Here is a 20,994-nt window from a genome sequence, read left to right as displayed (position 1 = left end):
GACATAAATTTCATGGGAAACCAAGAAACAATATGACCCTTTATCAAAGCCTGCTTGAATAATATCCAGCATTGGAATTAACAATGTCTTGGTGTCATGTTGCAATTAAAATTATTATCTAAAACTTGATATAAATCTAAAAGTTCAATTAATTGATCAAACACCACTTTTTCAATGATCTTAGCTAGAAAAGGGAGTGAAGAGATAGGTCTATAGTTCTGTACTAATGTTGAATCTAACGTACTCCCTTGTCTACTAAGGTGTGTGGCAGTGCCAACACAGCCCATTCAGAATTAATGGGCTGTGTCAATACCGCACCGACAGCCACTAGCATGGCTTAGAAACAAGGGGTTAGTGTTTTTCAGCAGAGGTTTGACTGCAGCATTTTTCAAAGAAGCAGGCAATTTTCTCTCAGGGAAGGATTTATTCACATTTCACATTGTGCAAAATTACTCCAGTCGAGATTTCCTTCATAGCTTTAATAACAGAAGGATGACATTGGTCCAGAACACAACCAAAATTATTGATCCTAGAAAACACATTTTTAATTTGCTCTACATTCACCTAGGGGGAAAAGTCCATGTTCCTCTAAAGTCAATAGCAAACTATTTCAAGTGGTAAATCCAATGTTTCAGAATCTCAAGTTATAGAGGAAACTTACTATCATAAACCTTTCACAAATCCCTCAAGGAATTTGATCAAACCATGATGTTTTGAAAGAATTTAACATAATCTATTAACAATAGCAAAGAGTTCTCTTATTTGTGAAAGGACTGATTCAATAACCTTATTAAAATATTGGTTTTTGGCAAGTAACACCAGCATTATAACACTGTATGTTTAAATTGTAAATTCTTCAATATAACCCTAGATAGATATTTCCTCCATTCTCATTCCCTCTTTCTCACTATCCATTTACACTTTTTCAAATCACTGTTATATCAGGGAACAGTGTGATATCGCCTACAACGATTTTGTGCATGGGATCATTCTCATTCAGATCTTCTGGCAAGGCAGAATTCCACTGATTGCATCCTCAGCTTCCATTGTTTCAATATCTTTTAGTATAGGACCTAAGACAGATTTCAACATTTTCAGTTCATAGTCATCACATTTTTCATAATATCTAATGGATATTAAAACAAGGTTGTGACAAAACAGAATATTTGGGAGAACTGAGCTGATTAAGAATAACAGTATCTTCCGCAAGTAACCAGGATTCAGTAGCATAAACAATGTCAAAGCCCCGGTCTTTGTCTAAGTCAAATATTATAGACACTTTGTTTCTTACTGATCTAGCATTGACTAACAAATATTGTAAATTTTTTATATTGACTACACACTCTAAAAACCTGTCTTGTGCTGATCGCTAGATGCAGGAATATTTTATTTATTTATTTTATTTATTGCACTTGTATCCCACATTTTCCCACCTATTTGCAGGCTCAATGTGGCTTACAAAGACCTCTTATGTCAGTGCCATATCAGGGTAAAGAGTACATTCGGTATTACAGAGAGATCAGATAATACATTCGGTGTTACAAAGAAATCGAGTAGAACAAGCAAATCTAGTCAAGCAGTTATAAACAGAGACATTCTGAATAAGGTAGGTGTAATGTTATGGTGAGTTAAGGGTTATTGTGGTAAGCCTTTTTGAAGAGAGAGGTTTTCAAGGATTTGCGGAAGTTGGTCAGTTCGCTGATCGTTTTCAAGTGTGTTGGTAGTCCAATCCACAGCTGTGTACTCATGTAGGAAAAGCTGGTTGAGCTTAAAGGATTAAAATACTTTACAGCTGGGGAAGTGTAAGTTAAGAAAGGTGCGAGATGATTTTTTAGTGTTTCTGGGTGGCAGGTCCACGTATGTCGGGGCATCTCCGTAAATAATTTTATGGACAGTCGTGCAGATCTTGAACGTGATACGTTCCTTAAGTGGGAGCCAGTGTAATTTCTCTCTTAAGGGTTTAGTGCTTTCATATTTTGTTCTTCCGAATATGAGTCTGGCTGCGGTATTCTGGGCTGTTTGGAGTTTTTTGATGATTTGTTCTTTACAGCCTGTGTAGAGGAGTTGCAGTAGTCCAGGTGACTTAATACCATTGATTGTATCAGATTCTGAAAAATGGCCCTTGGGAAGAAAGGTTTTACTCTTTTGAGTTTCCACATGGAGTAGAACATTTTTTTAGCTATATATTTTTCACTTGATTTTCAAGTGTGAGATTTCGATCAATGGTAACTCCCAAAATTTTCAAACTGTTTGAGATGGGGAGGGAAAAGTTTGGTGTGGTTATAGTGGTGAATTTATTTGTGTGGTATTGTGAGGTGAGTATGAGGCATTGTGTTTTTTCTGCATTGAGTTTTAACTGAAATGCATCTGCCCAAGAGTGCATGATTTGGAAGCTTTGGTTGATTTCTTTGGTGATTTCCTTTAGGTCATGTTTGAACGGGATGTAAATCGTGACATCGTCTGCATATATGTATGGGTTGAGATTATTATCTCCATAATAACTGAATCCAAAAGAGACTGGAACAGAAAAGGTGGCCATCCTAAAAAAAAATAAATAAAAGCTCGAAGGTACCTGATAATATCCTCAATAAAAAGTTACAACCAAAACAGGGATCCACAGAGTTCTGTCAGAGTTCTCCTGAAGTCTGCACAAAGGAGCACTCCTTTGTCAGGCTCCTTCATCTGTGCTTGTCCCTCTGATGCAGGGCCCGGGCTTAAGTACAACCTGCATGTGGTGATATCACAGTGGGGACGGGATGAGTGCTGGTCCTAGTCTGAGAAGAAACACCTTACAGATGAAATTGGAGAGCAAATATGGGCTCCAGGTGTTATGTGTAGGTGATACTGAGCACAGCTGGTAGAAACGTTGCCTCAGATGATACAGTCCTTCCTGCCTGGTCTTAAGTACAAACCTGCACACCCCGGAGACATCATAGGGGGGCAGGACAAGTGGCAGTCCAAGTCTGGGAAGAAACAACGTGCAGATATAGGAGAGCAAGTATGGGCTCCAGGCATTATACACAACTGATACTGAGTGCAGCTGGTAGAAATGCTGCCTCAGGTGTTAAGTGAGAAAAGGGATAATTTGCTTGTTGGGGAATTTTGCTTCTGCTGCAAAACGGTGTCATGGAATACAAATCCCTCAATAGCAGTAGGTACTTCTATTTTTCTTTCACAATATAGGACTCAAAATAATGCAAATCTTAAAAAGAAAATGATTGCATTTGCTCCAAGATGTAGAGGACGGTTTTCAGCACTGGCCTATAGGCTGACTTCAGAGGGGGAAACTCTGCAGAGCTGCAGTGCCATTAGGATTAAAATTGAAATTCATGTGATTACTTTTCTGGTTTGCCTTAGGCACTCAATCTTTAAAGGGCTTTTTTTTTGTGTGTGTGAATAATCTCTTGTTTACCCATGGAAATGGTAAATTCAGAAATGTGTGGGATAAACACAAAGGAATGGGTCCAAAGAAGCTTAGCAGTGATTAGGTGGCAACACCAGTAATTGGGAAGCAAAGCCAGTGCTGGGCAGACTTCTATGATCTGTTCCTTGATCTTGGCTGAATAGATTTGGATGGGTTGAGGTGGAGCTTTTCAGGGGCTTTGATGACAACTTCAGAAGTTTTAGAATAAGGGAAAGGGAAATGGGACTTGATATACCGCCTTTCTGAGGTTTTTGCAGCTACATTCAAAGCGGTTTACATATATTCAGGTATTTATTTTGTACCAGGGGCAATGGAAGACAGTGCCAGGCAGACTTCTACAGTCTATGCCCTGAAAATGTCAAGTACAAATCAAAATCAGGTATACATATGAAATCACATCATACCGTAATGAGTTTATCTTGTTGGGCAGATTGGATGGACCATTCAGTTCTTTATCGACTGTCATCTACTATGTTACTATGTATATGTTACTATGGAAATCCCTTTTAAAATTGTCCTCTTAGTGAATAATTTTATAAACATTTTCCTGTGTTAAGCATATTTTTATACCCAGGAAAGTGCTGTTACAAACTTGGTGCAGGTATATGTATATAAAACTGGGTGCCTACAAGTACATGATTTGCACCCATATATTCCTGGGAGATAGTTTGGGTGGGGCTGGGACAGAGTTCTGATACAGGCATGTAATTTATAAAATAAACATGTATATTCATGCTGAAAGCAAATTACATTCAGGCACAATGGATATGTATGTCCCTATCCTTGGAGGGCTTACAATCTAAGTTTATACCTTAGGCATTTGAGGGTTAAGTAACTAGCCCAAGGCCACAAGGAGCATGAGTGCGATTTGAACTTTGGTGTCCCTGGTTCTCAGCTTGCTGCTGTAATCACGAGCCTGCTTCCTCACTCCATTACTACACTTCTTTAAATAGTTAAATGTTAAGGAAATTAGCGTTCCAGTAGTGAACTGGTATAGTGAAAACAACAGAGAGGTGAGGTACCAAGATTTCGAAGCCTGGTCAAGTGAAAATTAGACAAATCTTTGTTCACTTTCTCCTAGCATTTCATAAAAAATATTAATCTACTAGGAGTTAAGCAGTTAATTTTTCTTTTTTCTGCATGGTATGTGTATTAAATAGTTGATGGGTCTGACCAGAGGATCTTACTGAAAAGCATTCACTCCCCTTTTACTAACCTACTCCTGTTTTCTGTGAGATGGCCTTTTAACATTTCTTTTATGATTATTTTTTCAGGTTTTGATATGAATTCAAAATTGCACGGCCCCTGGGTGTTAAATTCCTCATTATCACCTGCATCTTCTATGGAAACAGACCGCCAGAAAGGAACACCTGATGTAGCATCACATGCCACCCTGGGCATATGTAGAAAAGATTCACCTTTGGTAGCAAACAATGAGCTGGAAACACTTGGGAATAGAGATGACAGTGTTGGGGAACTGAGCAGTGAGGTGAGGAAAGGAGACTCTGGAACCAGTGAGACAAAAAGCAGGAGCGGTTCCATCAATTCTCTGGACAGTGGCTCTAGTCTTCCTACAGGAGGGGACCCATCGCCTCCAGAGGTGCTAAGAGAGTGGCAGCCCTTCTCACAGAGGTTCAGCCTAATTAGCAGTGAAGAATTCAACCAGGAGCTTATTGTGAATCCCATTAAATTAAAAAAAAGGAAACATAAAAGAGCAGGTACGTTACTGCTGAAGATCATTGTACAAGATTTTATTTTGTGTGTGAACACAAACAGTTACATATAAGTAATATATTTTCTTTGCTCTTATGATAATTAGGGCTGCTTTTACATATGGACAAAAGGAGCAGTTGCCCCAGACACTGCATAACAAGGGGCTCATAGGTAAATTGTGCCCGGAGTGTCATTGCCACTGTTACCACTTTTAATAAAACTCCTCTGGGTCCCCTGATGCAGGTTATAGACTCAAACTTTGCATGTGTCCATGGCCTGGCTTCTAGCTTGCACTCAGAAAAGAACATGGGCTTCTCCTTCCTGTGGTTCTGGCTCCGACTCCAATTTTCTTACCGCAGCAGTAGTCGCAAGGTAGGCTCCAGAGAGGCACAGTGTGCAGGTCCAGTAAACCACAGAATCAGTGCAGCAGACAGCCCATCCTCAAAAGATTGGCCAGGATACTATAAGGGGTTAAAGCAGCCCCGTTATCTTTGCATTAGTAAGCTCCATTTGTACACTGTATGCAGTTGATATGTGGCAGCATAGCCTGGTTGTGATTATTATTCTCAGCCAGTGTGGTCGAGGGTTTTCACAAGCAAATCGTATGAACTGACTCATGAGTTTGTGTCAGATAGAAGAAAGTAATAAGAGGTTATTTATTTATTTGTTGCATTTGTATCCCACATTTTCCCACCTCTTTGCAGGCTCAATGTGGCTTACAATACATCATGAATGATGGAAATATATGGTATATAAGAAAATATACATTTAGTAATCGTCTTCACAGATTGCAGTGAGCTATATGACTGTGCTTATTCAGTATATTTTACTTGGGTTCATTTATACCTTCACTACAGCAATATTAGCTAGGGAGTTTGTAATTTCACCTTTGTGTAAGTTCTCATCCATCCATCTGATCTTTTTCTTCGTTTCATGACTCATTGTCCTGATACAGATTGTCTTATGTTTTCGCTTTGGAATTCATTTTCCTTTTCTCCCTCTCCATTTTCATCTTCAATGCCCGTTCGCCTGATAGTACATCCAGATCATTTTGGGGTTCGATATTCAAAAGGCTTTACCTGGACAGAAGGGGTTCCTGCCCGGTTAAACCCTGCTGGGCTGGCTGGCTGCTGATACTCAGCAGCACTGAACTGGGTAGTGCCATTGAATATCACCGCTAACTGGTCATCCACTAATTAGCTAGATTTGCTGGGGACAGAATTATGGCAGAAAGCCACTTTAGCTGGTTAGCGTTGATATTCAGTCTGCTAATTGTTTAAGCAAGCAAATAAAGTTAGGACAGCAAAACAGCAGCCCTAACTTTATGCACCGAGTTAACTGGACACTGGTCTGAATATTGGCTAGTGCCTGGTTAACTTTGGTGTCAGCAGATATACCTGGTTATTCAAAGCCAGGAGCCACACATTCCCTGTTTATGTTCATTACATTCTTGATGTTCAGCCTTTCTGTGATACAGCCAAAGCGGTTTACGTATTACATACAAGTACTTTGTCTCTAGTGACTCAAAATCCGATGTATCTGATGCAATAGAGTGGAGGAGTAGCCTAGTGGTTAGTGCAATGGACTTTGAATCTGGGGAACTGAGTTCAATTCCCACTGCAGCTCCTTGTGACTCTGGGCAAGTCACTTAACCCTCCATTGCCCCTGGTACAAAATAAGTACCTGAATATATGTAAACTGCTTTGAATGTAGTTGCAAAAACCACAGGAAGGCAGTATATCAAGTCCCATTTCCCTTTCCCTTAAGTGACTTGCCCAGAGTCACAAGGAGCTCCAGTGGGAATCAAAATTGGTTCCTCCAATTCCCAATCCACTGCACTAAACATTAGGTTACTCCTCCTTTATGAACCTGAACTTGCCTAAGTCCTGGGGGAGAACCTCATCCAAAGACATTTTCTGTGCCACTCATTGGCTGATAGGGTATGTAAGAACATAACAATAGCCATACTGGATCAGACCAATGGTCCATCTAGCCCAGTATCCTGTTTCAAACAGTGGCCAATCCAGGTCACAAGTAAATGGCAGAAACTCAAATAGTAGCAACGTTCCATGCTACCAATTCCAGGGCAAGCAGTGGCTTCCCCATGGACTTTTCCTCCATTAACTTGTCCAAACCTTTTTATATTTCAACGGTTTTTATTGATGACAATAATCATTATAAACACAATCCATAGATTCAAACACTTCGTTAACCTAAAAACAGGTCACTGTTGCGTACATACATCGTAACTACATCATCAATATTTTCTATCATCATTTTCTCCCCCCCCCCCCCCCCCCCCCGGGGTTAACATCTTCACAATAGTCTTCTTACTTCATGGTGTCTAGTAATTTCCAATATATATTACAGGACTATACCCATTTACAACCTGGAGCGCTTATCTCCTGAACACTCCATTTGCTAAGACATTCCAAGTCTATTTAGCACCGCACTTCGTGCTTTATGGGAGATATCTTGCAAATACTTAATCCATATCTTGATAAACTCCTTTCTTTTCTTTGGATTACCATAAGCCGTCCTAGCCTCCCAAAGCATTAATTCATGCATCCTATTTCTCCAGTACCAAAAGGAGGGTGGATCTTCTTGCATCCAGTGTTTAAGTATGCATTTTTTCCCCACTGCATATGCCTTGCATAAAAATAGCTCTATATGTCTGTCTGATATCCCATACGCATCTCTTTTGTTCAACAACACTCCTCTCCAAGAGAGGAGTAATCTTTGCCCTATGAGATGTTCAAGATATTTCTGTATCTCTCCCCAAAATAGTTTTATTCGAGCACATCTCCAGAATGCATGCAAAAAGGTATTATTTTCTCTATTACACTTGGAGCATTGAGCTTCGCCTATCCAACCCGCTCTTCCATATCATCATGCTGATCAATCCATAGACTGGTGGGTTGTGTCCATCTACCAGCAGGTGGAGATAGAGAGCAAACTTTTGCCTCCCTATATGTGGTCATGTGCTGCCGGAAACTCCCCAGTATGTTCTCTATCTCAGCAGGTGGTGGTCACACACAGCAGCAGCTCTGGCTAGGCCTCCAAGCCTAATTTTTAGATTTTGTTGAGTGCCTGGGGTTGAGGGCTTTTCTTGAGCAAGTGCAAACCTGGTGGCGCCAGGTCCCTCCTTTTCTCCCCCCTCCCGCTGGCTCCGTTAAAAAAAAAAAAAAAAATTTTGAACGTCCTTAAAGGCGTTTATTTCGACGTTTATTGCAGCTACTCACTGGGACACCAGGTCGTTACAGCTCGGAGCGGAAAGCAGGTAATTTTTACCTTTTTATAGCGGGCAGGGGGTTCCCCGATTGATCTCCACGTGGCCGATGGCGTCGAAGGGCGAGGGCGCAAAGAGTCGCTCCCCTGATCGCTTGGGCGCTTCTAGAGGGGATGCGGGGGTCTTAAAGTCTGATTCGCCCTTGTTGGGTGACAGTTTCGTGACCGATGAGTGTCCCGGTCCTTCCTCCGGTGTGGCGGTTTTTCCCGCCATAAACGCCCATCCCCTGCTGCTCGCCTCCGCCATCTTGGCTGGCCACGCGGCTCGGACGGCTTCTTCTTGGGCCGCCCTTGAGGTGGGAGACATTAATGCCATGAACGCCCTTAATTTGGGCGACGGCACAAAAGCGGCTAAAGTTAAGCGCCGTTCTTCCCGCGCGGCTCCTTCGCGGAGTGTCGCGCCGGACGCCATCTTGGATGCGCAGCATGTCTCTCCCCCGCTCTTGCGAGCGCCGGTTGAGGGTGCGTCTAGGGCTGTAGCCCAGGCTGCGGAAGTGCACAGTCTGGGGGGTTTCTCCCCCTAGTTTGTTTTGCTGCTGCATCAGGCCTTCCTTATGCAAAACGCTGCCCCTGCTCCCTCGTCTGGTAAAGAGGTTGAGGCCCCCGGAGGTAAACGCCCTCGGGTTGATTCCCAGGCCTTGGAGGACTTTGTCTCCTCCGATGTAGATGAGGGCAGCGTATCTGAGTTCTCCCAAAGGTCCTTTGCGGATTCCTTGGAGGAGACGGATCCCCGCTCGGATGGAGCGGATGACCCCTCTGCAGCGCAACTCTTTAGCTCAGAGGATTTGCCCAACCTGTTGGTGCAGGCCATGGCATTTTGAAGATTTCCTCTCCGGAGGACGTCTCTCCCTCAGCCCCTGTTGGCTCTGCCATTATGCTGGGGACGAAGCGCCCGCCTAGAACCTTCCACGTGCATGATGCCATGCACACCTTAATTTCGGCTCAATGGGATGTCCCGGAAGCGAGCCTTAAAGTGGCTAGGGCTATGTCCCGCCTCTATCCTTTGCCTGAAAGTGAACGTGAGGCCTATCTGTGGCCTACCGTGGATTCTTTAATCACTGCGGTGACTAAGAAAACGGCGTTGCCGGTGGAAGGTGGCACGGCCCTAAAGGACGCCCAAGACAGAAGATTGGAGGCGGCCTTAAGGTCGTCCTTTGAGGCGGCTGCTTTAAGTTTGCAGGCCTCAGTTTGCGGCTCCTATGTGGCCAGGGCGTGCCTGACTATGGTGCAGCGGGCTTTCCCCTCGGATCATTCCTTGAGGGCTGATTGGCCGGCCCTGGAATCGGGCTTAGCCTATTTGGCAGACTTGCTGTATGATGTCTTGAGGGCCTCAGCTAAAGGCATGGCTCAGACAATCTCTGCGCGGCGGTGGCTTTGGCTGAAACATTGGTCTGCTGACCACGCCTCTAAATCCCGCCTGGCTAGATTGCCTTTTAAAGGCAAGCTGCTCTTTGGGGTCGAGCTGGACAAAATTGTGACCGATCTCGGCACGTCTAAGGGCAAGAAGTTACCAGAGGTCAGGGCTCGGGCTAGTGCTCGACCCGGTACCTCCAGAGGACGGTTTCAGGAAGCCCGTCGGTACCGCCCGGGCAGGTCGGGCTCCTCTGCCCCCTCTTCCTTCAAGAGGAACTTCTCCCCCAAGCAGCATTCCTTTCGCAGAGACCGCCGTCCCGGAGGTGCTCCCTCCGGTCCTCCCCCAGGGTCTCGTACCCAATGACGGGGCCTTGGTCCACGCCCCAGTGCAGATTGGAGGACGGCTGTCCTCGTTTCTGGGCGAGTGGACCACAATAACTTCAGACGCTTGGGTGCTGGAAGTCATCAGAGACGGCTACAAGCTAGAGTTCTGCCGACCCTTAAGAGACGGGTTTGTACTCTCTCCCTGCAAGTCTCCGGTCAAAGCTGTGGCAGTGCAGCAGACCTTGGACAATCTGATCCGCCTGGGTGCGGTCGTTCCGGTGCCAGAAAATCAGCTTGGCAAGGGGCATTACTCCATTTACTTTGTGGTAGCAAAGAAAGGAGGTTCTGTACGGCCTATCCTCGACCTCAAAGGGGTCAATCGGGCCTTGAAAGTTCGGCACTTTCGCATGGAGACTCTCCGCTTTGTTATAGCGGCAGTGAAGGCAGGGGAGTACCTGGCATCCTTGGACATCAAGGAAGCATACTTGCATATTCCCATCTGGCCTCCTCATCAACGCTTTCTGCGTTTTGCAGTCCTGGGCCGACACTTCCAGTTCAGAGCCCTCCCGTTCGGGTTGGCTACTGCTCCGCGGACCTTCTCCAAAGTAATGGTGGTCATCGCGGCCTTCCTGAGGAAGGAAGGAGTACAAGTCCACCCTTATCTGGACGACTGGTTGATCCGAGCCCCCTCTTATGCAGAGTGCGGCAAAGCTGTGAACCGGGTGGTTGCTCTTTTGAGCTCCCTGGGGTGGATCATCAACTGGGAGAAAAGCCAGCTGCGCCCAACTCAGTCCCTGGAGTATCTGGGAGTTCGATTCGACACCCAAGTGGGCAGAGTGTTCCTGCCAGACAATCGGATTGTCAAGCTTCAGGCTCAGGTGGACCAGTTCCTAGTAGCCTCTCCTTTTCGGGCTTGGGACTATGTGCAGCTGTTGGGCTCTATGACGGCCACGATGGAAGTAGTGCCCTGGGCCAGGGCTCATATGAGACCACTACAACACTCTCTGTTGCAGCGCTGGACTCCAATGTCGGAGGATTATGCTGTGCGCCTTCCCTTGGACCCAGCAGTGCGCAAGGCGCTGAGCTGGTGGACGCAGACAGACAAGTTGTCTGCAGGAATGTCTCTGGTGACCCCGGAGTGGATTGTCGTCACGACGGACACCTCTTTGTCGGGCTGGGGAGCCCACTGCTTGGGAAGGACAGCGCAGGGGCTCTGGTCTCCTGCAGAGGCAAGTGGTCTATCAACCTCCTGGAACTCAGAGCCATTCGGTTGGCGCTTTTGGAGTTCATCCCGGTACTGGCGTTGAAGCCGGTACGGGTCCTGTCGGACAATGCCACGGCTGTGGCCTATGTCAACCGCCAGGGAGGTACCAAGAGCGCCCCTCTAGCCAAGGAGGCCATGAATCTATGCCAGTGGGCGGAAGCGAACCTGGAACAGCTGTCAGCGGCCCACATTGCCGGAGTCATGAATGTCAAGGCGGACTTTCTCAGTCGCCATACCTTGGAGCCCGGAGAGTGGCAGCTATCTGCTCAGGCGTTCTTGGATATCACGAAGCGCTGGGGCCAGCCGAGCCTAGATCTGATGGCGTCATCGGCCAATTGCCAAGTGCCGCGCTTTTTCAGCAGAGGACGGGACCCTCGATCCCTGGGAGTAGATGCTCTTCTCCAACAGTGGCCGACACAAGAGCTTCTCTATGTGTTCCCGCCCTGGCCCATGTTGGGCAGGGTGCTAGACCGGGTGGCAAAGCATCCAGGCCGGATAATCCTGGTGGGTCCGGATTGGCCCAGACGTCCCTGGTATGCGGACTTGATCAGGCTCTCAATCGACGATCCTCTGCGGCTGCCAGTGGAGCAGGGCCTGTTACATCAGGATCCCGTGGTGATGGAGGATCCCTCCCCCTTTGGTCTTACGGCCTGGCTATTGAGCGGCAGCGTCTGAGGAAGAAGGGCTTCTCAGACAAGGTCATCGCCACTATGCTGAGAGCGAGGAAGCGCTCTACTTCTACTGCTTATGCCAGGGTTTGGCGTACCTTTGCAGCGTGGTGTGAAGCAGGCTCATTTTCTCCATTCACTGCTCCAATTTCTTCAGTGTTGGCATTCCTGCAAGAAGGTCTGGAGAAAGGCCTGTCGCTCAGTTCCCTTAAAGTCCAGGTAGCGGCCCTGGCTTGCTTCAGGGGCCGCCTCAAGGGTGCTTCCCTGGCTTCGCAGCCAGATGTGGTGCGTTTTCTCAAGGGAGTTAATCACCTGCGCCCTCCTCTGCACTCAGTGGTGCCTGCGTGGAATCTCAACCTGGTGCTAAGAGCATTACAGAAGCCGCCTTTTGAACCCTTGTCGAGGGCATCTCTGAAAGACCTGACGTTGAAAGCAGTCTTTTTGGTGGCTATCACTTCAGCCAGAAGAGTTTCCGAGCTCCAGGCGCTCTCATATAGAGAGCCTTTTCTGCAGTTCACTGAGGCAGGAGTGACTATTCGCACAGTGCCTTCCTTCCTGCCCAAGATTGTTTCTCGCTTCCATGTGAATCAGCAGCTCTGTCTCCCTTCCTTTCGTAGGGAGGACTACCCAGAGGAATACTCTGCTCTTAAATATCTGGATGTGAGACGAGTCATCATCAGATACTTGGAAGTGACCAATGATTTCCGGAAATCGGATCATCTGTTTGTCCTGTTTGCAGGTCCTCGTAAGGGTCTGCAGGCTGCGAAGCCTACAGTGGCAAGATGGGTCAAGGAAGCCATTGCAGCGGCTTATGTGGCCGCGGGGAAGGTGCCGCCTATCCAGCTGAAGGCTCACTCCACTAGAGCTCAGGCGGCCTCGATGGCAGAGGCCGGGTCCGTCTCCTTGGAAGAGATATGCAAGGCGGCAACTTGGGCATCGGCCCATACATTCTCCAAGCATTACCGCTTGACTGTGGCGGCACGGGCGGAGGCCCGGTTTGGAGCTTCAGTGTTGAGGTCAGGGATTTCAATGTCCCGCCCTGGGTGAGTACTGCTTCGGTACATCCCACCAGTCTATGGATTGATCAGCATGATGATATGGAAGGTAAAATTATGTATCATACCTGATAATTTTCTTTCCATTAATCATAGCTGATCAATCCATAGTCCCTCCCAGATATCTGTACTGTTTATATTCTGGTTGCATTTCAGATTCAAGTTTAGTCTTCAGTTACTTCAGGAAGACTTCGTGTTCAAGTTTTTTTCAATTGGATTCTTCAAGAGTTGAGACGAGTTTGTGTTACAGTGAGCTGCTGCATTCCTCTCCCCTCCGTTTTACGGGGCTGGATTGAGACTTAAAATTCTGCCGGCACTCCCTCCCGCTTCGTGCGGCTGTAGGGCAGCTTTGTACCCCTCCCGCTTCGGCGGTGTTAGGGTCAGTCAGCTCCTCCCGTGGTTGCGGTTGCAGGATAAGCCAGATCCCCCCGCATCGGCGGGTGTGGTGTCCCTCCCCCGCTCCGCGGGGATGAGCTGGACGGATTCCCCTCCCCCACTTGTGTGGGGATGAGCTGGGTTAATTCCCCTCCCCCGTTTCGGCGGTGGTGAGCTGGGCAGAGTGTCCCTTTGTGGGTGTAATTCTCTAAGTGCTGAGTCCTGCGGATGGAGCTTTGATATTGACATACTGAGGAGTTTCCGGCAGCACATGACCACATATAGGGAGGCAAAAGTTTGCTGTCTATCTCCACCTGCTGGTAGATGGACACAACCCACCAGTCTATGGATTGATCAGCTATGATTAATGGAAAGAAAATTATCAGGTATGATACATAATTTTACCTTGCTGCCTGTTTTTGTGTTATGTATCCCCTGTGTATTACCCTATATTGACTCTCCTGTAACTCTGCCCCACCTACTTGTTTTGGTATATCTTTTATCAATTTTGCAAAATTTATTCCTTTCAATTCATATCCCAGATCTTTACTCCATGCCTCTTTAAGTATCTTGTAGGTACGGGGGGGACTTAACTTGTCCAAACCTTTTTTAAACCCAGATGCTAACTGCTGTTATTACATCCTCCGGCAAAGAGTTCAAGAACTTAACTATTCATTGAATGGAAAAAAAGTGTTTCCATGTAACTTCATTGAGTATCCCCTAGTCTTTTTACTGTTTCAAAAAGTAAAAAATTCACTTCTACTCGTTCCATACCACTCAGAATTTTGTAGAACTCAGTCATATCTCCCCTCAGCCATCTCTTTTCCAAGCTGAAGAGCCCTAACCTCTTTAGCCTTTCATCATATGAGAGAGTTCCACCTCTTTATAATTTTGGTTGCTCTTCTTTGAATCTTTTCTAATTCTGTATCTTTTTTGAAATACAGCAACCAGAACTAGTCTTTCAATTTCCTAAGGTGTTCATGCAATTTTTCATAGTCCACATGTTTTTTTTAACAACCTTGATTAGTTTTGTGTCCTCTTCAAATTTAATCAGCTTGCTCATCGTTCCAGTTTCCAGATTTGAAGTGCCTGTATACAAATACTAGAAGCCTAAAAAATAAGATAGGAGAGAGAGTCTATATATGGCTATAATAGGCATTTCAGAGACTTGGTGGAAGGAGGACAATCAATAGGACACTGTATTAACAAGGTACAAATTATATCGCATGGATATATCAAATTGGAGGGGGTTCGCATTATATGTTGAAAAGGGAATGGAGTCAAACATTCTACATGAAACAGCATGGAATCATTATGGACAGAAATTCCATGTGTGAAGGGAAGGAATATTCTTGTAGGGCTGTACTACCCTCCGCTAGGACAGAACGAACAGACAGATGAAGAAATGTTTACAGAAATTAGAAAAGCTGGCAAATTGGGCAACAGTATAATAATGTGTGATTTCAATTACCCCAATAGTGACTGGATTACACTGGGGAGTACCAGGGGGAGAAAATTCCTAGATGTAATAAATGACTGCTTCTTGGAGCAACGGGTCCAGGAACCCACAAAAAAGGGAACCATTTTAGATGTAGTCCTTGGTGGAGTGCAGGGCATAGTGCAACTGGTCCAGGAACCCACAAGAAGGGGAGCCATTTTAGATCTAGTCCTTGGTGGATAGCAGGGCATAGTGCGAGAGGTAACAGTGTCGGGTCCACTAGGAAACAGTGATCATAACATGATCAAGTTTGAGTTACTACCTGGAATGTAGCCACAAAGGAAATCTGCTGTAACATCATTTAGTTTTCGAAAGGGTGACTATGATAAGATGAGGAAAATGGTTAAAAAGAGGTTAAAAGGATCAGTTGCAAAGGTTAGAACATTAAATCAGGCATGGACATTGTTTAAAAATACCATCTTAGAAGTTCAGACCAAATGCATTCCACATATTTATAAAAGTGGAAATAAAAAAAAAACAGTGAAGACAAAAGGGGAGGTAAAAAATCCTCACGAAACCGTGAAGATGAAACAAAAAAGTGAGGAGAATGGATGAGGATACCAACTGTTTTATATTTATTCACATAATTTTTTAAGTGAATAAATATAAAACAGTTGGTATCCTCATCCATTCTCCTCACTTTTTTGTTTCATATTCAATAAAAAAAAACAACCATCATCATTAAAAGGTGAAGTGAAAGAGGTTATTAGAGCCAAAAGAATGTCCTTCAAAGAATGGAAAAGGGATCCAAATGAAGAAAATAAGAAGCAACATAAGCATTGTCGAGTTAGATGCAAAAAGAGAATATGAAGAGAAACTTGCCGCAGAGCAGAAATTCACAGTAACAACTTTTTCAGGTGCATCAGAAGCAGAAAGCCCGCAAGAGAATCCGTGGGACCGTTAGATCATGAAGGAGCAAAAAGGGCGCTCGGGGAGGACAAGGCCATAGTGGAGAAACTGAATGAATTCTTTGCTTCAGTCTTTACGGAAGAAGATGTAAGAGATCTACCTGTACCGGAAATGGTTTTCAAAGGCGATGATGCAGAGGAACTGAAAGAAATCTTGGTGAACCTGGAAGACATACTGAGCCAAATTGACAAATTAAAGAGTAGTAAATCATCTGGACTGGATGGCATGCATCCAAGGGTACTGAAAACTTGAACATGAAATTGTTGATCTGCTGTTATTTATTTATTAGGATTTATTTACTGCCTTTTTGAAGGAATTCACTCAAGGTATTTTTGGAAAGCGTGAACTGACGCTTCACATCTACTCGTTCAACTCCACTCATTATTTTATAGACCTCTATCATATCTCCCCTCAGCCGCCTTTTCTCCAAGCTGAAGAGCCCTAGCCGCTTTAGCCTTTCCTCATAGGGAAGTCATCCCATCCCCTTTATCATTTTTGTCACCCTTCTCTGCACCTTTTCTAATTCCACTATAATATATCTTTTTTGAGATGCGGCGACCAGAATTGAACACAATATTCGAGGTGCCGTTGCACCATGGAGCGATACAAAGGCATTATAACATCCTCATTTTTGTTTTCTGTTAAAACAAAAATGAGGATGAGATGACACAAAATTATTCAAGGTTGTCAAAAGACATGCAGACTATGAAAAATTGCAGGAAGACTTTAGGAAATTAGAAGACTGAGCATCCAAATGTCAGATGAAATTTAATGTGGACAAATGCAAACTGATACACGTTGGGAAGAAAAATCCGAATCATGGTTACCTGATGCTAGGGTCAACTTTGGAGGTCAGCATCCAAGAAAAAGATCTAGGTGGTGTTGTAAACAGTACCCTGAAATCTTCTGCCCAGGGTGCGGTGGCGGCCAAAAAAGCAAACAGGATGCTAAGAATTACTAGGAATAGGATGGTAAATGTCAGGTTCTCAGGTTCAGAGCCCATAGGGCCGGGCTCTGGAGCAAACGTGAGCCCTTGGGCTGCTGCCGAGGAGCGACAGCAGCAGGCAAAACCCACCAACCAACACTGGGTAAGCACACCGGCAGGGACTGCAGGCACTACCCAGCGAACCGGAACACATGGACTGGAATCCCCCGGACTGGAGGACACAGGACTGGAATCCCCCGGACTGGAGGACACAGGACTGGAACACACACTGGACCGGAACGCACTGGACTGGAACACACACCGGACCGGAACGCACTGGACTGGTCCGCACAGCTTCACCTGCGCTTAGCTACTAAGCCCCCCAGGAGTTGAGCTCCTGGGTTCGAGTAGCCGGCAGGACTTACTGGATACCGGATGACACCGGGACCAGGACTGTAAACAGAAGTACTCCTAAACCTAAACTGATCTACGTGCTCCCAAGCCCTAAACCAGCAGGAGTGTTCCTAACAGTAAACTGACAAAAGGACTTCCTAAGCCCTATACTAAACAGGAGCTCCTAAGCCCTGCTCAAGAAAGGGACTTCCTAAGCCCTAAACTAACAGAGCAGGGAACTAAACACAAAGCTAACACAGGTGCTACTAAGCACCAAGCTACAAGCAGAGCTGTACAGTAACAAGCTAAACACAAAACTAACAAGCTACCTAAGCACTGCTCTAGCAAGCTAGAAACAAAACTAACAAGGAGCTTCCTAAGCACTACTCTGGCAAGCAACCAGAAGAGCTCCTAGCACTAAAAGGGAAGATAGGGGAGCCACAAGGAAAAAGCAGGGAAGCTAACACATAAGCCAAAAGTGCTTCTAAAGCACCAAACACCAACAGCAAAGACTGCAATGCTCCCAATAGCATAAACACCAGAAGTACTTCTAACAGCAAACTCTGCAGTGTTCCTAACAACACCAAACCCTGAAGTACTTCTATGAGCAACAGAGCTTCCAAAGCCCTACACACAGCAATGCTTCCAAAACCAAGAGGGAAGAGCAGGGGAACCATAAGGGAAAAGCAGGAAAGCTAAACACACAGTCACCAGTGCACACTGCACTAACACTAACCTGGCCCTTAGCAAAAGCAAGCAGGGAAACTAGACACAAAGTCAGAAGTGCACACTGCACCACCCTACCCAAAGCAAACACCACCGTTGCAAAGGCTCTGAAGGAAACAACACCACTTCCTTATCAAGGCCCTCCCTGATGATGTCACTTTCCCTAGAGCCAGGCAGAACACATTGAAACCCCGAGAGGCCCAACCCACATCAATGCAGCACTGAGAAGCTCTTGAAGCCAGTACACCCAGGGAGAGGTAGAGCAACTCAGACCACACCCACAGCTGCAGTGAAGTGAGACAATTAGCCCCATGCTGGCAGCAGCCGGCACAGAGAGAGAGAGAGAGAGAGAGCTAGCTCAAACAGGACAGAAAAACAGAACAGAAGCCAGCTAAAAAGCTGACCCCCAGGCAAAAGGTAAGTTTGAGAGGGGTTCTGACCACGAGCATAACAGTAAATAAGACCAAGAATACAATAATGCCTCTGTGTCGCTCCATGGTGTGACCTCAGCTTGAGTATTGTGTTCAATTCTGGTTGCTGTATTTAAAAAAAGATATTGCGGAATTAGAAAAGATTCAAAGAACAGTGACCAAAATGATAAATGGGATGGAACTCCTCTCGTATGAGGAAAGGCTAAAGAGGTTAGGGCTCTTCAGTTTGGAAAACAGCTGAGGGGAGATATGATTGAGTTCTACAAAATTCTGAGTGATGTGGAAGGAGTAGAAGTGAATCAATTTTTTTGTACTCTTTCAAAAAGTGCAAAGACTAGGGGATACTCAATGACGTTACCTGGAAACACTTTTAAAACAAATAGGAGGAAATATTTTTTCACTGAATGAATAGTTAAGCTCTGGAACTCTTTGCCGGAGGATGTAATAACATCGGTTAGCATATCTGGGTTTAAAATAGGTTTGGAAACGTTCCTGGAGGAAAAGTCCATAGTGTGCTCTTTAGACAGACATGGGGAAGCCACTGCTTGCCCTGGAATTGGTAGCATGGAAAGTTGGTTTTTTGCCAGTTATTTGCTACCTGGATTGGAAACTGTTTGAAACAGGATACTGGGCTAGATGGACCATTGGTCTGACCCAGTATGGCTATTCACGAAATCACCTGCTAAACCTATCAGAACATTGACATGGGACCTAAACTTGTTCCAATAAAAATGGCGAAGGGTGTACATTATAGTCTGAGTTCCAAGGACTATCAAGTTTCATGTTAAATATGATCTTACATAAACAATTATGCTCAACATAAGATGTATGTGTGTATTTTTGAGGGGGGGTGTCAGGGGGATTGAGTGGACATTCCTATGCTAAACAGCGCATCTATATTAGTGGAGGAGTAGCACTTGAGCCCTTACTGCCTTCAAACCAGGCAGCGGTAAATGCTAATGCAGTCATGTTTTTTTGTTTTTTAATGGCCGCTTGTTAATGGCAACATTAGCCCGTGGCCATTAATACAAAAAAAAAAAATAAAACTGGACTTTTTTTGGCTGTGGTAAAAATGGCCTTTGTGAGTGGGAAAAACTTTTGTAAGGGCATGCAAGCTAAGGTCACTTTTTTACCATAGCTTACTAAAAGGACCCCAAAATTTGTTGGCATACACACCGAGTACCACTAAGCTGCTCTCTCTGTGGAGGGCCTTTGCTTCCAGCACTTTTAGTTCAACACCTATTATGGGCATCAAATTAACTAGAGAAAGTGAAATAATTGAAAAAAAGCTTCAAACATTTTACTGATTTTGTTTTGGGTTTTTTTTTTAGCCACGATTAGTGAAAGGTTTAAATAGCAAATAGGAGAAAGTTAATTATTTGTATGTCTGAGTATATTGATTGAAAAGATCTGTACTTGATTGTTTTCTCTTTCTCCTGTTTTTTTTTTTTTTTTTTAAATGCGACCAGAAGTTAGATCCAGGAGACAGCCTGGCTCTCTTGTGAGCACACCAAGTTCTGAACTACAGCTTTCTTATGACATTCCCCACTCTTTAACAACAGACTTCTTTTCTGACATGGCAAGCCTGCAGAGCAGCAGCACGGACCTTTTAAGTACAGATTCTCCTGACATTGACAGTGTGCTCAGTGGGGATTCACACAGTGGGTTGCAGGAGATGATGAGCTCGGATGCGTTTAGTGTGCTTCAGTCTCCTGAGTCTGCTGCCGCCCTGCTGGATGATGAAAGCATTACACTTTGTGACACAGGAAGCGACTCAGTACAGAATGTTAGCAGTCAGAGTGGACTCGTTGCATTTGCTTCTGCAGAGAGACTCATTCCTGAATTGCCACTGACCCTCAGAGGTGACAGCAATGTGGAATTCAAATCAGATTTGGATTCTGAAAAAATGAAATATGGTTACCAACAGGACAGACATGATTTGAATGAAGTGTATAAATCGAAGACCAGTTTAGATCACAGTGAACTTGCCAATGCTAGTTGTATTGTTTCAAAGCGTGACTTTGTAGATAGGGAAAATACAAATTTGTGTTTTCATACGCTATCTGTAGATAAATCATGCAATGAAGAGCAGAATTCTCAGTTAACTGATACAGCGTCACACGCGTTCTTTGTAGGAGCTCACCCTGATCCTGTTAAGGATGAGCGTGGTCAAGAAATGTGCACAGTTTCTAGTAGAAACTTAGAGAAGACTCCCAATGCAAATTGCCATCCTCTCAGGGAGAGGAGTGCCCAGGTGGCACTAATGCAGGAAGATCCACGAGAACAGCTCTTCACCTCAAGCGATGAGGAAGATATTTATGGCCACGGCCTGCCTTACTCATCATCAGAAACAAGTGTGGCAGAAATGGCCGGCATTGTCGCGGCCCAGGACCCAGCCAGAGCAAGCCAGGAAGAAGCTTTTTTTTTCAGATCTGATCAGGTATGCTTTGGTGTCAAGAGCAGGTTCTGTGGCAGTCTTGGGCTCATGTGAGGGAAAAAGTTTCAGTCCTTTTACTTACAATCGTATGATATTATCTGAGCTTTCAAAGGCAAAGAAAAGAGGAGCCAATGACAACAGGGACTTTGCATTCAGTAGACTGCTTTGAGTCTAGTTAGACTCACAAGTTGTGAACAGCTTGTTCAGGGCT

The 20,994-nt window shown here is 45.0% G+C and overlaps 1 protein-coding gene across 2 annotated transcripts in view; it reads left to right on the top strand.

Moving 5' to 3' along the window:
• The window catches only part of TECPR2 (tectonin beta-propeller repeat containing 2), a 158,445-nt gene that overhangs the window by 31,707 nt on the left and 105,744 nt on the right, over positions 1–20,994 (top strand). For both annotated transcript variants that reach the window (XM_030214188.1, XM_030214189.1), the window contains exons 7-8: positions 4,699–5,142; positions 19,816–20,786. In XM_030214188.1, the coding sequence (XP_030070048.1) occupies positions 4,699–5,142; positions 19,816–20,786 (1,415 nt within the window). The remainder of the gene's footprint in view (positions 1–4,698; positions 5,143–19,815; positions 20,787–20,994) is intronic.

The sequence above is a fragment of the Microcaecilia unicolor genome, chromosome 9 (genome assembly GCF_901765095.1).
Source record: "Microcaecilia unicolor chromosome 9, aMicUni1.1, whole genome shotgun sequence".
Taxonomy (NCBI): domain Eukaryota; kingdom Metazoa; phylum Chordata; class Amphibia; order Gymnophiona; family Siphonopidae; genus Microcaecilia; species Microcaecilia unicolor.
Note: the sequence above shows the minus strand (reverse complement) of the source record. Positions and strands in the feature narration are given on the sequence as shown.